This window comes from Ambystoma mexicanum, chromosome 10, assembly GCF_040938575.1.
Source record: "Ambystoma mexicanum isolate Mex_15411 chromosome 10, UKY_AmexF1_1, whole genome shotgun sequence".
Lineage (NCBI taxonomy): Eukaryota > Metazoa > Chordata > Amphibia > Caudata > Ambystomatidae > Ambystoma > Ambystoma mexicanum.
The window spans coordinates 141,155,082-141,178,948 of NC_090932.1; the positions used below are offsets into that span (position 1 = coordinate 141,155,082).

Below are 23,867 nucleotides of genomic sequence, written 5' to 3' on the forward strand. Positions count from 1 at the left end.
GAAGTACCAATATATATTGTATGTCATGATACTGATGTCCAGGTCCTCACAGAGATAGTGTGTGAGGTTTATGTTAAAGTCCCCACAGAGGTGGTGTGTGATAATTATGTTAAATTCCTCACATAGACAGTGTGGTATGTTCATGATGTTAAGGTTCCCATAGACATTGTGTGAAGTTGGGGATGTTAAAGTCCCAATAGAGATTGTGTGTCCTTATACTGATATTCAGGTCCCCACAGAGTTTGTGTGTGATAATGGAGATGTTAAAGTCTCCCTTGAAGGTAGTGTGTTAAAAATAGGGCATACAAGTCTCCATAGAATTGTGTGTGTTTGGAAAAGGGGTGATGATGACAATAATGATGCTCTTGGTTATGTTGCAGTCCCAACAGAGAGTGTGCTTGTTAATAAGGATGTTAAAATCCCCAAACTGATTCTTTGTGATGAAAATGGTGTTTCAGTCCACATAGGGATTGTATGTGGTTATGATGATGTGAAGGACCCCACAGAGATGGTGTATCTGCCCTCACAGAGACAGTGTGATTGAAAATGGCAATGTTGATGTCCCCCAGATAACTTGAATGTGATAATAATTATGTTAAAATTCCCTCTGACATCCTGTGTGATATTGAAGCCCCTCCGAGATGATGTGTGATAATAATGGTGGTCAGGTCCTCAAATGAATAGTGCGTGATAATGGTAATGTCAAAATCATTGCAAACATGGTATTTTAAGTTCTGATTTCTCTGCATTGATAGCTTGTGATTATCTTGATGTTAAACTTTCAACAGAGATTTTGTATGAGATGAGGAGTTTTGTGTCACAAGAGGGGTGGAGCGTAATAACAGGAAAGAAGAGAACAATGTAGTAGAAGTCAAGATTCAGTGATCCACTATCATCAAATGAGCAAATAGACCATCTCTACTACGGAAAGTAGACTACATATTTTTAGTACTTGTTTGATGTTAGTTACATGTTCAAAATAGATATACTATGTCATATTAGTGATGTCAAATGTCTGTTAGGTAGCCAACGATTAAGCACAAAGAGATAGCACCAACACCTTGGGGTTCATTACGAGATTTGCGGTAAAAATCGGACAAAATCTCTGTTAGCGGCATCATGCAATGCGCTCACACCTCCTCTGCCTACCACTAAATAGCGGGCACAGTAATAGCGGGCACGGTAATAGCGGGCACGGTAATACCGGAACCCGGAAGTAACACCGTCGAGCCGGAACGGGAAAGGCAATGGCAGCCATCTTGAAAAACACAATCCATTGCAATCCTAGGGACACAGGACCTGGATCCATACACCTGCAACTACAACCCCATCCACTACACCAGCAATATGCCCAAGGCCCCTAAAAAAGGCACAATGACCCAGCGAAAGGTGCGATTTTCCGAGGAAGAGTTGAACATGCTGGCTGACACCCTGGCTGAGAATGAGGACATTGTTTTTGTGGCAGACCTCAGGCGGCCTGCCCAGCTGAAAAAGAAGGACATTTGGGAGGAAGTGGCCCAAAAGGTCAGTGCGGTGGGCACCACCCCACGCACTGTTAAGGAATTCAAAAAACGCTGGGACGACCTGCGCCTCCGTGTGCGCAATATCCTTTCTGCCAACCGGAGCCAGGCCCTGGCAACAGGCATCGGACCCAACTCCCCAATAAAAATGACACGCTGGGAAGAAACCTGTGCCAGCACCATAGGCATGGAGGCCATAGAGAGAGTGGGAGATATGGAGCGGGGAGCGCCGTCATCGGCAGATGGAGGTGAGTGTCCACACAAACCACTGGAATGCAAAGCATGGTGATGGGCCAGCAATGTGACAGTGACATGAACCAATGCATGGCCCATCACACACACACACATGGACACATCCCTGCATACATGCTGTCCCCAGCACCATCACATCTACATGCATGCAGCAAGTCAAAGCCATACCTGAGACACACCCCACAAGCAGGAAAACTGCATGTGTCACACTGCACACATTCCACAACAGAAAGGCATGTCACACAGCATACACCACCTCAGACATGTGTGAACCGGATGTATGCCTGAATTATCCCCCCATATATCAAGCAACCTGTATGTCACAACTCCAAGTCAGAAATCCATCAAATGTGTAGAACTGCAACAATACCAATGTATGCATGATGCATGTAGAACCATCACTGATGCCGTCCCTCTCTCCATCCCCCACAGGCTCAGATTCTGACAGCGATGCACAGGACTCAGCAGCACAGGCTACGACACCATTGAAGAATGCCAGGGGCAGGGAAAACACCAACAGGCCTTCTACGTCGAAGGGCCCAGGCAAGGCACATCAGCCACTGAAGGCAAAGGCGCCACAGGACGCAAAGGCACTGGGGCGGCAAAGGGCCTCCACAACAGCAACAGTGCTGACAACAGGTGTATCCACTGCAGAGGAGCCAGTGGCAGATGGGGCCCTCTCTGCTGCCAACAGCTCGGTTGGGGAGGCAGCTGCCACCGCGCCCCTGAGTGACGACAAGGAACAGACACATGGCGAGGTGTGTGTCCTTGAGGATGACGTGTCATCTGAACTCCATGGCACACCCAGCCCCCGGCTATCACCCCAGCTCACCCAAATTATCATCCCCACTGGCACCACGCATGAGCAGTCTGGAGGAGAGTCAGGACCAGAGTGCTGGAGCCCCACAGAGGACAAACCTGAATTGGGACCCTTGCCAGATGCACCATCCACCTCCACAGGTGTCCGGGATGGGGAGTGGCGAATGGCACAGATGGAGAAGCAGCAGGAGGAGCTGATTGGGCTTGTCAGACAATACGTGTCGGATGGTGCCCTGACATGGCAGGTGGGCCAGGAGAACACTGCGGCAATGAAAGATGCCATAGAGTCCAGCACAACTCGCATCTGAGAGGAGCTGTCGGCAGTGAGACAGGTCCTTGGCAGAATTGCGGATGCCCTGGAGGCACAGTGTCCTGGCCCGAGAATGGAGCAAGTGGGCACGGGCTCGTCCTAAGCTCCACACAGACAAGCCCCCTGAGCAGGTCTGCGCGTACCTTGTGGCGCTCAGACATGCCGCCACCAGAGGCGGGAAGAGGACAGAAGTAGCAGGGGCATCCTGCACATGGCAACTGATGCATACCCGTGCTACATTCCATTGCACCCCATGTGTGGGGGAGTTGTGGGGGGAGGGGGGAAAGGGGGGGTGTGTGGGAGTTGTGGGGGGAGGGGAGAAGGGGGTGTGTGAGGGAGTTGTGGGGGGAGGGGGAAGGGGGTATGTGAGGGAGTTGTTGGGGGAGGGGGAGGGGAAGGGGGGCATGTGAGGGAGTTGTTGGGGGAAGGGGGGAATGGGGGTGTGTGAGGTAGAGGGTCATAGCACTTTGTTCATTTCTCATGTTTAATACACCCGTTGTGTACCAAAAAATCACATGACTGGACATTGCTTATTCTGTATGTGTGTTTTATTGGTTTACAGTGCACAGTGTCCATGTATCCCCACACCCAGTGCCCTGAGTCCCACATCCATGGCACCTTCTGCATCCATGTGTCTTATAATTTTTGGCCTATCACAGACTGGCACACAGCACATCCCTCCTGTGCATCACCACCTGGATGATGTGCAACCACATCTTCTTCATCATCTTCATCATCACCTGGTGGTTGCTGTTTAATGTCAAGGGACAGAGGCACGTTCCGTCGGATGCACATGTTGTGCAGCATGACAAATGCCATGATGATCTTGGCCACCTTCTCATGCCCGTACAGGAGTGCCCCACCCGACCTGCTGAGGCAGCGAAACCGTGCCTTCCACAGGCCAAAGGTCTGCTCAATCACCACACGGGTACGGGTATGGGCACAATTGTAGTCTGCTTCTTGCCTTTTCTGCGGGTTCCGGACAGGGGTGAGGAGCCACAGCTTCGAGGGATAGCCAGCAACACCTGCATGGGTTCAAAATGAGGTATGTGTAAGTTATTCCTGCAATGACACCTGTACGTATCACTTACATGCCTGCAGATATTTGCACATGTCCCTGGATGAATGCACACATTTTAACTTGGCACAATGTTTGCTGTCCTATGGTCTACTGGTGTTGGTTGCATCATCCTGATGATGCAAGGTGTCCACTTTCTTGCTGGTGTTCATGCACCGTGGTTACCTACAGCAATAACTGCGATCATCTATGTGATGTGTATTGAATCGTGTGCATTGATCCTGCCACTAGTCCCATCATGATCTCCCATTCACTTCTTGACATTCCCATGGTGGCATGCTGTGCTACTGTGGTGGTGGTCCAGTAAAAATCTGTGAATTCCCTTGGTGTGAATTATTTCTGCACACTTATGAATGCATGTCCGGTGTTGTGTTGTTGTGTGGTCATTTTCATTGTGCATACTCACAGCATGTTGCTGCATTGTGTTGCAGAGGGTAAGGTCTGATGGTTTGCAGTGTACGTGTTGAGGGTTGTGGGCTGGTTGCAAGTCTGGCATTACTTCATTGTTGTGCAGCTTACGTCTTTCATATGCGTTTCAGGTGTCATGTTCAGTTAGGGATGCTTTGGGGCACAGTGTATTGCAGTATGGGCATTGTCCAGTCACCCCCCAATCTCACCCAGGTGGAGTATGGATCCCCCCCATTACACTGCCATCTGCCTGTCATGCAACTTACCAAGCATGCAGGCACATCGTCCAGCATGTCGCTCCATGTAGCATGGTATCGCGGAGTTCTGCAGGACCATTGAATCATGGGTTGATCTGGGATATCGGGGACAGCAATGTGTGATGATCTTGCTGGAGTCACATACCATCTGCACATTGACAGAGTGGTATAGGTTACAGTTGCAGTAGGCCACCTCCATGGCATGTGGGACCATCAATTCCACATGGGTGCAGTTAAGGGCACCGATGCAATTTGGTATGCCTGCCAGTGCATGGAAGCCAATTTTGGTGTTGGAGATCTCCTGGGCAGTCCGTGGTAGGGATATGTGGTCGCTTGAGTGCTTCAGGAGGGCATCGAGCACTTGGTTCAGCGTGCGTGAAAATAATGGTTGGGATACGCCATGCATCTGCCCCACTGTGTGCTGGTAGGTGCCTGTGGCCAGGAAGTAGAGCACGGACACCACCTTCAGTAGAGGGGGGATGGCAGTGCGGATGTCAATCAGGCTGACAATGTCATCATGTACCAGGCAGTACAGGGTGTGGATCTGCACAGGAGTTAAGTTGAGGGGATTGGCTCTGATGCGAGGTATTGGTGGCTGCCTGCGTGGTAACACTGGCTGCACTGGTGGGACTTGCTGGGCCTGTCTCACCCTCCTTCTCCTCCTGCGTCTCCTCTGTTGTGCCTGTTGTAGTTGTTGCTCATGGCGTAGCTGTGCAAGCATGTCCTCCAGGCCCAGTATCGCAACAGCAAGTGGGATCATTTTGTTGTGGGAAGGGGTGTGGTGTGTGTGTGTGCTCCTTTTGTGCTGGTCCAGACTCCATTAGCTCCACCTGTGATGATTGCAGTATCTGTAATTACCGCACTCGTGGCAGCGGTAGGAGCACCTAAAGCAAAAGCAAAAGCAAAAAAAAAAAAAACAAAAAGAAAAACGGATTGTATCAAATATTCACAAAAGAAATTAAAACGAGTAATGTAGATTTAAACAGTGAAGTCAATAATACGAATTGATCACTGGATAAAAGAAAAATAGAGCGTGGACGAGCTTGGAAAGCCGATGAGTGTGGTGAACGGATGAGTGAGAAGGGCGAATGAATAATGATGATTCTAGACAAGTATAAATGAGTGTGGTGAACGGATGAGTGAGAAGGGCGAATGAATAATGATGATTCTAGACAAGTATAAATGAATGTGGAGGATGAAAGCGGTTGACAGGTACGTCTGGAAGACGGTTGAGTCTGGAGACCTGATGAATAATACGAGCAAAATCAATGGGGATGACGGATGAGTGTGTAAACCAATTTACTGTAGAAAGCGGTCCGAGTATGGAGAGCAGCTATGTGTAGAGAGTGGAGGAAGGTAGAGAATGGAAGAGCATGCAGAGCGAAGGAGCTTGTTGAGCGAAGAGAGCATACAGAGCAGAAGAACGTGGAGAGCAGATGCGCGTAATGAATAGAGAAAAGTATCAGCGACTGAATGGGGAGCGACAGGGTGTGGAGAGCGGAAGAATGTGGAAAGCGGAGGAATGTGGAGGGTGAGAGGCCGGAAGTGGGAGACCGACTGAGTACCAACGAGTGGAATGCGCGTGGAAGATGAACGCTGCTGACAGATGATTGTGGAGGGCGGATGACTATGGAAGGCGGATGACTGTGGAGGGCGGATGACGGTGGAGGGCGGATGACTGTGGAGGGCGAATGATTGCGGAGGGCGGATGATTGCGGAGGGCGGATGACTGCAGAGGGCGATGATTGCGGAGTGTGGATGATTGCGGAGTGCGGATGACTGTGGAGGGCGGATGTCTGTGGAGGGCGGATGACTGTGGAGGGCGGAGGACTGCGGAGGGCGGAGGACTGCGGAGGGCGGATGATTGCGGAGGGCGGATGACTGTGGAGGGCGGATGACTGTGGAGAGCGGATGACTGGGTAGGGCGGACGACTGGGCAGGGCGGATGACTGTGGAGGGTGTAAGCCTGTGGAGGGTGTATGCCTGTGGAAGATGACTGTGGAGCGCGGATGACTGTGGAGGGCGGATGACTGTGGAGGGCGGACGACTGAGCAGGGCGGATGAATGTGGAAGGTGGATGCCTGTGGAAGATGACTGTGGAGGGCGGATGTCTGTGGAGAGCGGATGTCTGTGGAGAGCGGATGTCTGTGGAGAGCGGATGTCTGTGGAGGGCGGATGACGGTGGAGGGCGGATGACGGTGGAGGGCGGATGACGGTAGAGGGCGGATGACTGTGGAGGGCAGATGACCGTGGAGCGCGGATGACCGTGGAAGGCAGATAACTGTGGAGGGCGGACGACTGTGGAGGGCGAATGCCTTTGGAAGATGGGTGTGGATGGCGGAAGACTGTGGAGGGCGGATGCCTGTGGAAGATGAGTGTGGAGGGCGGATGCCTGTGGAAGATGAGTGTGGAGGGCGGATGACCGTGGAGGGCGGATGACCGTGGAAGGCGGATGACCGTGGAAGGCGGATGACTGAGGAGGGCGGATGACTGTGGAGGGCGAATGACTGTGGAGGGCGGATGACTATGGAGGGCGGATGACTGTAGAGGGCGGATGACTGTAGAGGGCGGATGAATGTGGAGGGCGGATGACTACGGAGGGCGGATGACTGCGGAGGGCGGATGACTGCGGAGGGCGGAGGACTGCGGAGGGAGGGCGGAGGACTGCGGAGGGCGGATGATTGCGGAGGGCGGATGACTGCGGAGGGCGGATGATTGCGGAGCGCGGATGATTGCGGAGGGCGGATGACTGCGGAGGACGGATGATTGCCGAGGGCGGATGACTGCGGAGGGCGGATGATTGCGGAGGGCGATGATTGCGGAAGGCGGATGATTGCGGAGGGCGGATGATTGCGGAGGGCAGATGACTGCGGAGGGCGGATGATTGCGGAGGGCGGATGACTGTGGAGGGCGGATGACTGCGGAGGGCGGATGACTGCGGAGGGCGGATGACTGCGGAGGGCGGATGACTGCGGAGGGCGGATGACTGCGGAAGGCGGATGACTGCGGAGGGCGGATGATTGCGGAGAGCGGATGATTGCGGAGAGCAGATGATTGCGGAGAGCGGATGATTGCGGAGAGCGGATGATTGCGGAGGGCGGATGATTGCGGAGGGTGGATGACTGCGGAGGGAGGATGATTGCGGAGGGCGGATGATTGCGCAGGGCGGATGATTGCGGAGGGCGGATGACTGTGGAGGACGGATGACTGTGGAGGGCGGATGACTGTGGAGGGCGGTGAGCGTACAGAGCGAACGAATATGAAGAGCAAATAAATGTGGTGGACAGATGAATGTGGAGAACACATGAGTGTAGAATGGGGCTGAATGAATATGGAGAACACATGAATGTAGAAAACGGTTGAGTGTAATGAGGGAAAGAACATGGACTGCGGAGGAGCTTAGGGAACGGCTGAGTGTGGCTATCGGCTGAATCTGGCGAGCGACGGAGTGTAGCGAGCGGCTGAGTATGGCAAGCAGCTGAGTATGTCGGGCGACCGAGTGTAGTAAGCGGCTGAGTATGGCGAGAGAACGGGTATGCGTCGAACGAACGAGAATAAGAGCGAGAGAATGAGTGTACACTAAACAGATAAGTACATTGTACGGAAGAGTGAATGGAGCTGATGAATGCAGAACTGACGAGTGGCAGACGAGCCTCTGAAGCGAATGAGTGCGTAACAGATGAGCCTGGGGAGCGGGTGAACGCACGAAACAAATGAATGAATGGACCAGAGCGCATGATTATGCTAGATGGAGGAGTATGCTATACGGATGAATTCGCTGAGCCGATGAATAGTGCATGAGAGCAGATGAGAAACAAAACACATCGAACGGACCGGACCCCTCTGAATTGCGTGATGTGCAGACTTTGATGTGGAACGCAAGGAACCGTTGTAAGAGCATACTTCATTTCACACCCCACGCTTACTCTCTCCTTACACCACCACTCAAGTAGAACACAGAGATACTATGACACCATTCGGTATAACTGTTCTCATATCAACATCCGCCGCTCACTCCCCATCACTCTAAGTAAACATTGCTGGTTTCTCACCCCCAGCCAGGCGTTCTAGTCAGGCCTAACGCTGCCTCACTCGGACTGGATAACTCCTGCCAGACCGAACACATACTCCTGATTCCTAAACCACCACACCTATTCGCTAGGAAGCAGCTACCACAGAAACTCCGCACCAGCTGCACACATACCTGGTGCGCACACGCACCTTTGACTCTCTCTAATCTCTCCACTGACCCGAACCTCGGTTCCCAAGGGCGCTCAACCTACCAGCGCCTTCAGACCATACCAATGGTATATAAGGCGCTATATAAATGCAAAATAACAATAACAATAACTTGTGATGTCCTCCTGTTAGCGCCATCCTGGTAATGCCGGGCCGAAGGGGCGCGTGACCGCGCAGATGCCGGTATGGGAGAGCACGGTATCAGCGGCGGTGCTAATACCGGGATGTGGACTCGGAATGGGCCGGAGCAGTATGCAGTGCTTGTATTCCCTTAACGGCATCATTTTTACATTGCCTCCAAACTCGTAATGACCCCCCTTGAGTCAAACTAAGTTTATTTACACAACCAAAATATAAGGTAAACAACAGCATATAAGTTAAGTCTCTTGAATCACAGTCTCAGGCTTAAGAGTTTCCCTGCACACTTCTTCACCTACCACAGGGTCAATGCCAATGTTTATTCATCCAGCTTTATTGGGGTTCCCACATTCTGCCAGTAGGCAATGCTGTTCTCTGATCTTCTGTCTGTAATTGCTGCCCAAGTAAACAGGTACATGTAGAGTGTTTCAGATGTGGTCAAGGAACACTGGGTTGGAGAACCTCTCGGATGGCAAGCCTTATTCTGCTGCCCCTCATCATTACTCCTCTGCTTGTTCTTTACCTCCTGATTACTGTGCAATGGTCTCATTCCTCCTTTCACGATGGGTGTAATCCCTTCAGACCGGGATTCACCCCTACCTCCTGTCTTGGGCCAAGATCTCCCACTCTGTCCTTCACTGATTGTGTAACTAGGCTCTTTGTTAACTCCTCCAACGGTTCACTTCTGCCTCCTCCTGATCACTAACTTCTTCCTCCACCTCCTGTTGTACACCTCCAACCACTTCTTGCTCTTCATCTTCAACCGCTTACTTTTGCTCATCTTCAGTCACCTCATGCAGGACACCTCCAGCCAACACCTGCTATTCACCTACCGCCAAACATGCTGTTCTTTCTCCTCCTATAGTGGCTCTCCCTCTTCCAATTTTTCCAAACACTCTCCAATGGGTAATTGGCTGAAGTCCTGTGATTGGGTGTTAAATGATTTCCCCGAGTCAAATGGGAACCTGGGAGATTGGGTAAAGTTTGAATATTACAAAATGCCCATCTTCCAAACCCCTTCGCTTTGTGTGCCACACTGCAGACATCCTGGATGTGGCTGTTCTCCAGAGACCAGGTTTATGAGCAGTGAACAGGCAGATCAATGGCAAACAATGACAAAAAATCATTGGAGCATGGCACTGGTTTCCTGTGAGGTTGTGGCAACTTTGTGTTGCAGGGAACTATGTGTGGAGCCCCTTTAGTGAACAAGTTTTCTAGACAGATGTCAATGAGAATTGCAACATTGTTATGTTTACATTATTGGTCTGTGAACCGAGTGCATAGTGTCAAGAACTTGGGTTCCTTCATGTATTATTTCCTGGCTCACTATGTCAGAGTCTACAAAAGTACTGTGGCGCTTGAGGCGAACGTCTAGGAACCCATTCCGTTCTGTATATTGCCACACACGAACACGAGAGAAGAAGTTCCTCTCTGGTAAAGGGATGCCATTGTACGTTATTAACCGCGTGAGGTACTTTCCTTGAATAGAAGGATGGTGGTCTCGTGCAGAAGGCTTGTGACCAAACAGTTCAGGCTGGAATGTCCCTTTGGTGTGGGACCAAGCCTGATTTTGCATATGTTCGTTCCCCTTTTGTAATGGCTTGGCAGGTGAAGAACGATGTTCTGCAGGGTTGCCCAGAGCAATGCCAGACGTTAAGATTAACTCTAAACCTTCAATCACCCCTTTTGTTCTGCTATAGTTACCGTGAGTGGGACAGGCACACCCTTTTGGGCTTAGAGACCCACACAACTCCTCGCAGATGTGACCAACAAGGCTGAAACATGTTTGCAGATGCTTGTGGGCTCGTGCATAAGGGATGTGACCAAGCCGTTCAGGCTGGACTGTCCCCTTTGGGGTGGCACCAAGCCCAATTTTGCATATGGTCTTTCCCCTTCTCTAATTGCTTGGCAGGCGAAGAACGATGGACTGGAGGGTTGCCCAGAGCAATGCCAGAGGTGAAGGTTAGTTCTATACCTTCCTGCCATCACCCCTTTTATTTTGCCATGATGGGTGTGGGGCATGATTCATTACCGGAGCAAGTGTTTGCTTCATCTCAATCAGATCTTGCTGTTTAAAGTGTTATAGTTATGAGACAGTTAAGTTGTTCGACTTTATTCCAATGGTGTTGTTATGCTACATCTCACTCGACCTGTGGTATTAAGACACCATGGCCCATTGGCAATGGACTGTGGCCACTTTGCAGCAATTAGTGATTGGGACAAACGTTTATGCTCCTCTGGCTGTGTTCTAGCAGACATTTAGAAAAGGCTTCCTTGTGTCCCGCTTTTTTATTCTCACTAGATTTACTCATGGAATTTAACCACAAGTAAATATCTCAAGATTATAATTGTGGTTTCCGATTGCCAGGAGAATTTCCCACGACCTGGCTTCACAATAAAATTATATTTTTTTACAAGACTCCTCAAACTTTACATGTGCACACATCCTCTTTTATTGTTTACCCAGATCCATCCTGAAGGCAAAGTGCCCCCAGGCTATCTGCCAATATAATTTTAACAATGTTTAATTTTGTGATGCACATCCAATTCCTGTGAGAACCCTGCAGTTTTTGTGAAGTGGCAGTGAAAACGGTACATACAAAGCAACAAAAATGGAAGGAACTAAATATAATTTCAAAGCCCTCCCTATGTCACGACCTTATCTCCACCGTATGGTAACGGGACCCGAAAGACCATATTTGGCCCCCCTCGGATCCCTTGGAGTAAATCCTGGCGCCGTTGGCATCGGACTCAAATACCAGGATGGGGTTTCAATGGGCAACGAACAAACATGGCTGCCCCCATGAGGTCCAATGGGGAACTGCAACTAGCAGTCTAGCATTCAGGTCGGGGCCCGCCCCGAAGCTCCTGGGATACCTGCTGGGTATTTAAACCACGCCTGGGCGAGGCATGTGCTTCGCGTTATTCTGCTCTTGCAGCGTGACTTTCACCGGGTCCTGCTCAGCATCCTGGCCTGCACGGGCGAGAGAAGACAAGAACCGCTGTCATCCTTACCTGCTCAGCTGCAGCCTCCATCCAACCGAAGTCCTCCAGACTTCATCATCTTCCTCCAGCTACATTCCTGGAAAGAAGGGCGTGAAGGAGATATTGTTTAAGCTTACTTACCCAGCCCATCTGGAAGGCCATCGCCAACTGCACATCGTCCGTCGGCTTTGGGTTCTGGTTGGTCCATTCTTCCCGGATTCTCCCAAAACCTGCAAGAAACAAGAACACAGGTTAGCCAATTGCAAGGACGCTCTCAGCGCCGCTTTGCGCTTCCATCCTTACCTTCTCGAACTCTGCCTCCAGCATCCGCTCTCCGCCTGCAGCATCTGCAATATAAGAGGAGAAGGTTATTTGGTGCACCAACCAATACATACATTATTCTTAATTTCAAGACTTACCTGAAAAGCGGAGTCGCAGCCGGTCTGGACTTCGGGCCCACGCCAGTGAAGAAACTCAGCGGAGTCACTGACAACGTGTCCCTGCCCTACGCGGCAGGATGGAGAGCGCATCCTTACAGAAACCAAGGTGAGAGAAGCCCCAAGGGGAACTGCGGGGGGGGGGACACCGGGAGGTGGGTCACGAGAGAAGGAATAGTAGCTAAACCTACCCTCCTGTCTTCTAGAATTGATCCTCGGCAGCGTGAACCCCTGTGAAGGTGCAGAGTCCCAGAAAGCATCCAGGGCCTGTCGAGGGGCATCCCTGTGGATACAAGGTGAGCGTTACACCCTAATTTCCAAACTCACCAATTAGACGGTTTCACCCTCCTCTCATCCACCCTGAAGGAATAAATTCCTTTACTTCATTCCTAGTATAATTTTAAGTACATTTCTTTTTCTGTCTTTGCAGGAATTCTTGCGAAAACGTCTCACACTGATGGAACAAATGTGTACATTTTAATTTCTGAAAAGTCTTACTTGCTTTAATGCACCACAGGAGATATACATTTTGGTGCCAGTAGCACCCCAATATCCACATAAAAAAACAAATACTGAATGGATTTGTACCAAACTACCACGAGGCACAACTGCATTGCTTCCTGCCCAATTTGTTTTGTATTTGAAGCAAATCCATGGAGCTCTTTGAGTTCTGAAACTGTTTAATGATGAACTATTGGAAAAGCAATACAAAAGATGAAAACCACCCCTTTCTTCAATGCCTTATAACTTTTAAACCGTTAGATGAATTTGCAAAAAACTTTCCATTTTAGGGGATGGTGGTAGAAAACATATTTGGAACATTTCATACAGATACATCAAAAGAGACAAGCGTTATTAGCAGTCTACATCGATGGATCTTATGGTTCACCCTTATCTCAGGGTGACGAACGTTGCTGTATAAAATATATACAGTTATGGTGAACCCTAAGATCGATCCACTTTGCAAAAATAATATTGCTAATAACTTTTAACTCATATATAATCTTTGTGCAGAGAGAATTGTTTAAAAAGCATGCAAATTAAATATACTATTATTCGCACACTTTTGTATGTCTTCTTTCTCTTAGATGTCCATAACTATTTATATACATATATATAATGATGGGAGAATTGTGTGCATACCGTGATTTTTCCTGCGGGTGCCATGTCCACCCTGAAACACAATAGAAGGTACTCATTGCTGGAATAAGATCAAACATTGTTTGTTGGTAATATTCAGGGATGTGAGTGACAGAAATAACCTCTTGTTGCCAGTGCAATACACTATCTCCTCGTTCCTTGTGCAGCTAGCATCACATGGGGTAAAATGTATTAAAAAGGTATCTCCAAAGATGGTTTGTGATGGTACTGATTGGCATGCTGATTCAAATCTCTATATCTAGTTATTAGAATCAATCAATGGGATTCGTTTCTCACATTTATCCACAGATATTGGCAGATATTTAAGTCCAAATTTAAAACACCTTTCACAACGTAGAAATAGTAACTACTCCTGTGACAGGTACTTCTTTAACATATTCTGACAGATGATAATGTCAGAGCATGGGAGTTTTGATCCCAAAGAAAGTGATCACATTTACTGTCCCTATGTTTCAATAGTTTAATTTTGAAATAGCACCTCCATCCATGTTAATCCAGCATTTTAGTGCTGCCCAACAGATGGTATTATTTTACCCCAATCCCATCTGGCTCAATTTATCAACTGCAGAAATATGAAAGGTTAAATCTGATCAGATTTCAAAAACGAGTGCTTAATCCACTGATCTTTATTCCCAGTTTACATATTAAATCAAAGTTTTTGAATATAACATGGAGGCTTCTCAGAAGTGTTTTAGCAGCAGAATGAGACTAGGATTTGGATATGCATATCAATGACCTTTGTTCTTTGAATACAGTTGCTCACGTATATCTATTACCCAATGTTCTTTGTGATGTGGTTTTTAGGAGCTTTCTCATAAACCCATTTTTTTTAAATGTGTCCATTCCCAAATGGACCTTTCTGGAAAAAAAGATGTCCTTTGTAATAAACAGACCATTGTCTTATTTCGATCGCTTAATTTAGTAAATTTAGAAGAGTGTTGCTTATACGAAGCTCCACATGCAAAGAATGTCATGGGAAGACTGCCAACAACTGGAATGAGTTCCCAAAGGCTCTCTTCCAACTATGCTGTGCACTTTAACAAGCAGCTCACTGGGAGATCTCAAAGATCGCATCGGAGAGTACCATGAAGCCTTCTCCTTTAAGAAGATGGTACCAGTACATGCAGATTTTTAACCGGTAAGGTCACTGCTTTATACATTACTCTAGCCATGATAGGAAGCCAGTGTAACATTCTGAGAACTTGGGTTATGTCAGCTTGTTTAGATGTGTCTAGCACTATATGTGCTGCAGTATTAAGGATAACTTGTAATCTGTGTAAGTTATTTTCATTGAACTCAAAGAACAGGCTATTTACAGTAGCCTAATTCTTCACCATGTATGTGTGCTATAGCTGCACATTTCTGTTCTGAAAGCAGGTGCCGTATAGCATTACATGGTATAATGATAATTTTACCAATAAATGCACCTCCAGCTAATCCAGAATAGGGCTGCAAGACTTTTCCTTGGCCTCAAGCCCATGGACTGTATCTTTCCAGACCTAAAATCTCTCCACTGGCTCCCGGTGGTTGCAAGGATCGAATTGAAGACCCTCTGCATCATCCACAATGCCTTCTGTGGCCTGGGACCACGCCATCTCCAACTTTCACTCCCTAAATACTCCTCTGCTAGAGCATGCTTCTCCAAGCAGAGAGTGGGCGGCAGGTCTCTCTTCTCGGCTGGTGCCCCCCTTTGGAACAGCCTCCCTGCCCCGCTCAGACTTGAGCCGGACCTCCTTAAGTTCCTAAAACTGCTCAAAACTCTGCTTTTCTCTACCTCTTTCCCTTCACTGTTAATCACCCCACTGCCGCTGATACCAGTGGCCTGATCCTCATGAATCTCACAGGATTCCAGGCCCTTCTTCCCAGTCGATATCAGCACCCCTCCCACCCCCCAACTGCACTGCCCCTGCAGGCACCTGCTTGGCGGCTCTGCAGTCCACCCTTGGGAGTCGCTTGCACTAGCACTTAGCCTGAGGTCTCCTCCTTGGACCCCCTTGGCCCTTCCCTGCCGGATCCTGCACCAGCCCTTGTCCACTCATCTGCCCCTGCCACCTCCATCCCTATCTCCTGCACCTCCCCTCACTGCACTTGCATGTCCAAATGCCACAACGCATAGTAGGACGACGACTATATATTTACCGTTTTGCCATTGTTATTATTTCCCTGTTCCCTTCCCATTTCGCTTTGTGGCACTTTGAAACACAATTCTGTTCTATAGGCGCCTAAAACATGCTCAATTAATTCAAATAAATGGGGTAGTATACTGGCCACCGTGCTATTTTGGGGCTCTATTAGTCACTTTGAGGTGAGTTTTGCTTTATGAAAATCAATCAATTTAAAAAAATGATTCCTTCACCCACCGTCTTTTACCGCCCACCACCTGCACCCATCAAACAGGCTTGTGCCTAATGCCTCCTTACGTTTTCAGAAAAGTTTTAACTGCAATGTTTAATGTAAACAAGATGTTTTCAGTTTCTTAACAAACATCTAGGGCCCGATATATCAAAGAAACGTAACATGGGAAAGTCCCATTGAAAATGATTTTGTAAATCAGGCCACTAATGTTGCAAAGTGTGCACACACTTCTCAGTATTTAAAGTGGATATCACGTGACATCATGAAAGATTATATGAAAAACGTTTTGTTTTAGCATTTCCAATGCATTTATGTTGTTAAATTAGACACAATATAATGTAGTTTTAAATACGAAACCATGAAAATATTTAATTGCACTAAAGAACTGTGAGCTTTACATGTACTTATATTTAAATTGTACTCTTTCTTCACTTGCGTTAAACATCCTAAGTGCAAGGACTCCTTTCAAGTATTTCTCTCTCCGTGAATTCCTTGGGCTCAGAGGACTGGGGATCAGATTTCACCAGAGCCGCACCTGAAGGCCACAGCTATTGTTATGTAGAAGGTGCTCTGCGCTCGGAATTTCACACCTCCTTGGGCTGAGCTTGACCACTGATACGGAGGAGGGAGGGGGAAGGTAACAAGGTGCAGCACAGTGGGCTGAGTAAGCCGTAGTGGTTTAAACTAGTTTTCCGAAACACACTCTCTGTGAAAGCAAAATGCTACACCTTTCAACTGCACATTTACTTTCTTTAATTTTAAACACGTGCTATTCTCAGTCATACTTATGACATGATACATTTCGTCACAGCCTATTTAACATACATTCTGTGTGTATTCTAGAGTTTACACAGTACTGCCTTATGAAAAAAAAATAATAATAACGTGCTTTTTATCAGCCCAATCCTGCTTCTCATTGTTCCAAATGTTGTATAAATCAGAAAGCCCCGGTCTGAAATGTTCAGGAAAAGTTGTGGAAATTTTGCATTTTAAAGCAAACATCAAAATATATGTAAGCATCCTTACTAATGAAAGGTTTTGTGTAGATGCTAAGCTCCAGTGGATTTTAGGAACATATATGCAAAATAGTGCATTTTAAAGTACACTAGGCAACTTCATTTCTCATAATCAGACAGAGTTTAAATACAGTTTTACAGGAGTTTTTCATGTCCAGGTACATTTTGCGGAAACGTGTCAAATTGTGAATTCCCAAAGCCTACTAGAACAGTGGCAGTGCTCAAAATAGGATGTGCTTTAAACAAATATAGAGAGTTGTCATCCTTCGATTTACTTAACTATTCTTGGGAAAATCGAATGGGAACAGTGGAAAACAGATGCACATTTGGCACGGATCCTCAACAACAATTGAACTGGATTTCTAACGGGGGGCTTGAGGTGGATATAAAAATGCTTGCAATTTGTGCACACCAAAATCAGAGCTGGTAACCATCAATGCCAGTTTCCCATTGACCCTCAGAATAAATGCCTATAGGTCTCAGTCATTCCTTTGAATGGATGGATGTATAGGGCTTATGTTACCAGATTAATGTGTCCACTGTAAACACATCACATGCTCAAATGTCATGCCTGGTTATTATTTCTAAACATTTTATACCAGAATGTTTGAATAAAATGAAGTCACCAGCTTATAATATTCTTTTGAGTGACTTTTTCTGCCATTGTCCAAGCGAAAGAATAAATCCTAAGGAGGACTGATCCACAGCAATTACATTGTGAGTTTGTGACAAGATCCAGACGCCAATGCATATTTCTCCAAGCTGATTGTACATAAGAAATGCCACAGCCGGTGAAAAAACCATACCACAACCTATCACCAATGCCAAAACATAAGCGCCTCCCTATCAGTAAGAGACAGCTCAGTCTGCTTACTGCCCTTTAGCATGTTACCAATTTTGCCAAGAGTGCTAAAATACATATTTTTTTTCCTGAATGCATGCATTTTGCCCAGTGCCAACAACGCAACTGTAACACATTGGTTTTGCCCAACGTCCACATGTTAAACTAAGGAACCTATTTGCCAAACACACACATTTACTTGAAAATGCAGATTTGTGATTCATTTTTAAAATATGCAGTAAATATACACTGGTCCTCATTACAAGTATGGCAGTACGGTAACAACGGTGCCGGTAAGCTACTAGCACCATTGCTACCGTACCGCCATACTACAAGTTCTGCGAGCGGGTGACTTTCTGCTCGCTAGGGCGGACCTGGCGGGCAGACCGACATCCGATTGCAGACCTACATAGTAACACCGGCACAGTTATTAACGGTGCCGGTGCTACCATCCTCCCCATCCCCATTGAGCCCTATGGGCAATGGGCAATTATTGGGGCCGGCGGGGCTGGAATGCCCTGGTAATTGCCCATTGACAGGTGCCGTTAATTTCACGACTCCGGCGGTAGCCATGCCGGTTTTACCGGCACGGCTACCGCCAAAGTCGTAATATGGCCCACTGTTATTTTCACACACAGACACAATCTGTGGAAGTCGGCGGAGAATGGGGCTGAGTTCATGCGCAGAGCCCTTTTTATAGGGTCTCCGGCTAGGGCCGTTTCCTTTGCGTCGCTCGCCGATGAGGTCACCCACCCCCCTTCTGGGCGGTGACCTGTATGGCCCCCACCCCCTTGATTCTACTACACTGCCATGCCCAATGAGAGCGTCGGCACTAAGGGGGGCCCCCGCCAAGGAGCCATTCTTTGAATGGCGCGGGAACCCGTTGTATCGCCGACACCCTCAGTGGGGGCACGACTCCATCGCTGCTCACACACACCCCAAATGTTTCCCCCCTTCATTACCCGCTACCCTCCGCCCTTGGAGCCCAACCCCCCCCCCCACAGCCGCCCCAATGAAAGGCATGAACAGTTGTCTGAGTGGGAGAAAAATTGCCACAGCAAACTTTATTACATACATAAAGTCAGGAGTTAGCTTACAGGTGTTCCGTTTGATACTCAGGATTCTGCGCTGAGAGCAATGCAACTTGTCCCCCCCTGCCCCTTCAGGTCCTTGGGGGACCCGTCGCAGGCACCCCGTCCCTCCCTAACAGTCACTCTCTACCCTTTGGCCATTTCTTTCTTTTGCAATTTCTTCTTTTCATTTTCTGTCCCCCATCTCTATTTAAGTGCAATTTTCTTTTCATGTCTTAATTTTGTTTCATTCTCCATTGCCCGCCTTGGGCTCCTTTATTTAAGGATGCGATTAGGTCCCCTTTTCCCCCCTCTTGTTTCCCTTAACCCCTGGATTCCCTCGTCCCCTTTTCCCCTAGTTGGCTCTCTATTCCTAGCCAAATTAATTCTCTCCCACAAAAGATCTTCCCCTTAGCCCGTCATGCCAGGGATCCCCCCCATTCCACCGAGAGTTGTCCCATCCCTTCTGGCCCCTCCCTCCCCTTTGCACCCTCCTGTCCTCAAGAGCCCCCTTATTTTATGGTTCATTTGTTAATTTGTTGAATGTTTTTTGTTTTTGCTAATGTGTTTTCATGTACTTTCATGGCCCTATGGCCGAATAAAGTTATTGAATGAATGAATGAAAAATATATTCTCTTAGAATAGTCAGGAGTCCTCCTCACATAGGTTTTATGACCTGTATAGTCGCCCTGACAGTATGGATGAAAGGAGACAGGACATAGGAGTAACTTGTCATAGTAACTACTGTACACCTAGCCCATAGTCCCCTTCTCTCCATAGAACTCTCCCTGCTGCCCCCATAAATTAGCTAGCTTCGGCCATCTGAGCCAATCAATGCTAAAAGTGGGACTGATGGGTGGCATCAAAGAGGGGAGATTGTGGGGTTGGCTCATGTCCCTCCGCCTCACCCACACACCATTAAAATGTAAAGGGGCAAGCCCTCTTGCAGGGCAAAGGGCTTGCCGAGATCACATCGCTAGACAGGGGGCAAACAGTATTTGGGAAGACTTGGAGCAACATGTTAAATGGACACAACTGTGACAAGTGAAATACAATAGACACAGCTGTGGACAGTGGACCCTGAGACCATCGACCATTGCTATTGGCCCACTGGAAATGGCAAAATGGCAGTAGATCCTGAGATCCCTAGGGGGTTATGATCCTCGGCCAGTAGGCCAGAGCAAATGGCCATGGCCTGGCCAGTGGTCTTCCCTCTTTTAAAATCATTGATGGAACACGTACAGTGGGCATGACCGGAACTGACTTCTGAGGTGATGGTTTTCTCTTTCCTCACAAGATACCCTACATGGTTATGCTCCATAACATAAAAGGGTTGCCCAAGTACCTCTAGAAGGGTTTTGTGTTAACATACAAGTCACCAGTTCAAATGATAATAGGGCTGCCTCTATCTTTATTCTTTGATAATGATTGTGTACCAATAAGTTGACTAGTTAATAAAATCTATTATTGTTTATTCACTTCTATATAACCAGCATATGTACCAAGAGCTGTAACAGAGTGTTAAAAAGAAGCAGTTAACCGAACCTTACATGTTTTAAAGATTACAACAATGTATTGAAAGACATGAAGGGCTGACAGAAGACGATCAAGGGACCATTTTGAAATGGTATTTTGGTCCTTTTGCTTTCCTTCATCAGACGACATTGTGTCACTGTGGTTTTGTGAATAAAAGGTGATGTAGCAGTTCCAGAAAGAAAAGCTTCAGTATGAGTTTGGGATTATCATTGGGCTTCATTATGAGTTTGGTGGTAATTCAGCAATAAATCTGCCAAATTACCGCCAAACTCATTTACCGTTATCACCACTTGGTCCTGTGGGTTTAGCACAGGATTACAAGTGGTGGAAGCACTGTGTTAATCCCCATTTTTAGAGTCCGTAGGACTCCATGGGGATTTTTGTGGAATTTCCGCAAGCAGTAATTCTGCCAACGTTTGGCCTTAATGGGGCATATTTACCTCCAGCCTGATGCTCGAGGAAAATCCTAGACTTCAAGGGCAAACTTGTAGTTCGGTGGTGTGGTAAAAAGGCGACCATTCCGTTGCTGACCAATAAAGTGGAGGTTACTGAGTTACCACCAGTTTTTTCCTGAAATCACCAGCCCATTGTGCTAATATCCACAGACAGCTCTGTTACTGGAGCTCAGTCCGAATGTATTCCCAGCACGTTTGTCAAGTGCAGGCATAACATCAATAACAATTACAGGTTTTTTATTTATGCCAGATTTCTGCCCTTTCTATGAGCTGATATAAATGGAGTTATACTTACCTAATTGAATGGTATGCACTTTATTGACATTGGGATGATGCTGAGCCAGGCCTGCCAAGATTTAAATCTTTGACCATACACACCAATGTCTTCAGTGAGCCATTTCTTCACTGAGCGCTCTCACTAGATTTGTACACAATTCTACGAATGCAGCGCTGTTATGACATGCAATGCAACGTAACATTTCTATTTGTTTCATTGCTTCAACCACACACAGCTGAGTCAATGGGAGTGTTAGGCAGAAATCTGTGCAGTTCCCTTAGGGACCACTGCAAAAGGCTTAGGACTACAGGTGTTGGCAGTAAACCCAATTGGTAGCAGTCTGTACCACCCAGATTTACCTGGTAGCTGTGGCTGAGCAGCCAGACTTCTCTCAAGAAGAGTTAGACAGTATGTATACACATTAGGTACAGAAATACAGTAGCACAAGCAAACACTGACCAGAGCTTTGGTATAAAAGTATATTATTATTTATTTAAAAACACACTTGTAAAATACACTAACACTAATATGGCAAGCAAGTTCCAAACACAGTTACTTAGAAGTATATACACCTCCCTTATTCCTTATTAGACAAGTCTTAGTTAACACCACTTATTTCCAGACAGAGGTGAGCGCTTAACTAAAGATGGCACTCCAATAAGTTATCAAAAAAGGGAGGGAAAAGGCAGAAATTAGAAAATCACACAACACAACACTTTAGAAATACTCAGCAAGGCAGGAAAGTCAAATTCTACTGGTGAGCCAAAAGTTCAGAGGCCTGGCTCCCTCTTAGAGAGAGTGGGACATAAATGTGCCCAGGATCACACAGTTTAAAAGTCTTGAAAAGTCTTGCAGAGAGTTTAAAAAGGAGGGGTTCAGCTCAGAAAAGTTCAGTTAGCCAGCCTTGGGCCAACCCAAGTGGTAAGTGGAGGATTTAAGAGACACCCCACACAGACTGTTGCGAGGGAGGCCAGGCGGACACCGTACCTTGAAAGTGGAGAGGATCCTCCAGCGGGGGCAGTTGTTCCTGGCAGCAGGTGCAAGTCGCTGCGTCATCCAGAGGAAGAGACGTGGAGGAAAGCTGAAGGTCGTTGCACTGCCAGGGAAGAAACCAGCTGTGGAGTTCTCCGGTTAAAAGGTACTACCCTTTTATTCGCGGTCGTGGTAAAACGTGGTATCCCGGTTGCCGGGGTGCTTGGCACAGGCAAGGCGGCCACGAGATGATCCGGGAAGGCGAAAAGGCGGGCAAACTGGTTATCCCCACCAGTTAAAGGAAGAAGACTCTTCGGGCTGAAGATCTCCTCTGTCGTTGGAAGAAGTGGTGAGTCGGTTCAGCAGGGCTCCACCGGTGGTTTCGTCGTTGCAGGTCAGCTCAGCTTCTCCCTCTTCGGATTCTTTCGTCCTGTGGCGACGTCTGAAGTTCCAGTCCCCAAAGCCCTGCTTTTATGCAGAAAACCCCCATTCACCAGTCCCGCAAAGGGAACTCGTAGTAGGGCGGTAAGGGTTTACTGGTACCGGTGCCCTTACCGGTACCGGTAAACCCTTACCGCCTACCGTGTAATGAGGCCCACTGTCTAACATATGTGCAGTTTCCTGCCATCACTGCCACTATAAAACACATGTTGTTGATACCCGTGCAAACAATGGTGGTAATTCGATCAATTTAGTAGGAGCAATGTGATCAGGAATAGTCTTGAATGAACACTTTCAGATTCCGGTTCACGTCCTCTTCTCTCATTGCCGGTGTCAGCCAAAACTCATCCTGGACTTGGAGCAGATGGTTCCGGTGCAAAGGTCTTGATGTTTCTTGGCTGTCCTCCTACCCACAGTCAGTACACAGGCAGCATTCCTAATTTATGCTCAATGATGAATGGTTGAGACTCCCACTTGTCACTCAACTGGCTCTGTCCACTCTTTCCCAGGCTGTAGATCAACACACAATCACCAAGCAGAAGACTTGTATCAATGTGCAAGATACAAGGCAGCTGAGGATCTTTGTAGCCCAGAATTGGTTTGAGGATTCAAGGAGCTCAAGTAGTGAGGGTTCACTTCTGCTCCTTGAATGCCTCCTGGCATTAGTCGGTCCACCTATCATGAAAGGGCTCATGTGGATGGTGTAAATCGTCGGCAGAGTTGATGGTAATCCTGTGGCTCCTCTGGTTAGGCAGGTATCCTTTGATGAGGGACCAAAACACACACACGTCTTGGACTGTTCAGGGTCTTCTACCTCTCGTACCTCTCAGAAACAGCATAGAGAAACATGCTGTGGATAGCCCTGAAGAAAGTGGTTCACTTATAACAGACCACTGAAACCGGTAGGCTCTACCCGACCTCGCTCAAAAAACTGACCAGTGATATGGTGAGAGGTCGGAAATAATAAAAGATTCCAAAAACTATAGGAAGAACACAGATCGTATTATTTACGAACCAAACACAGATAAAAGCCCAGAGTAAAGGAACGCTTTATGTGCAATAGATGGGGTTGCACTCAGATATATGTAGAGATATTTTGAACAACTAAAAAATTGTCTAGAATTCTCTGACATCACGTACTCTCAGCACTTTTATGGAATGTTTTTTTTTTAAAATTTCTGTCAAACAAAGAAGCCTGATAAAAAACATACAATTTCACTTGTAAGGCAGACGACACATTCCTCGATGAGCATGACATGTGCCTTTTAGAAAAACGGTACTAGCGAATTCTATGGTGTGT

General features: G+C 47.4%; 1 protein-coding gene across 1 annotated transcript in view; it reads right to left on the minus strand.

The window, feature by feature from the left end:
- IDO2 (indoleamine 2,3-dioxygenase 2) overlaps nt 1–23,867 on the minus strand; it is a 593,071-nt gene that overhangs the window by 296,211 nt on the left and 272,993 nt on the right. Inside the window, exon 5 of the mRNA XM_069617631.1 lies at nt 23,481–23,498. Coding sequence (XP_069473732.1) covers nt 23,481–23,498 — 18 coding nt within the window. The remainder of the gene's footprint in view (nt 1–23,480; nt 23,499–23,867) is intronic.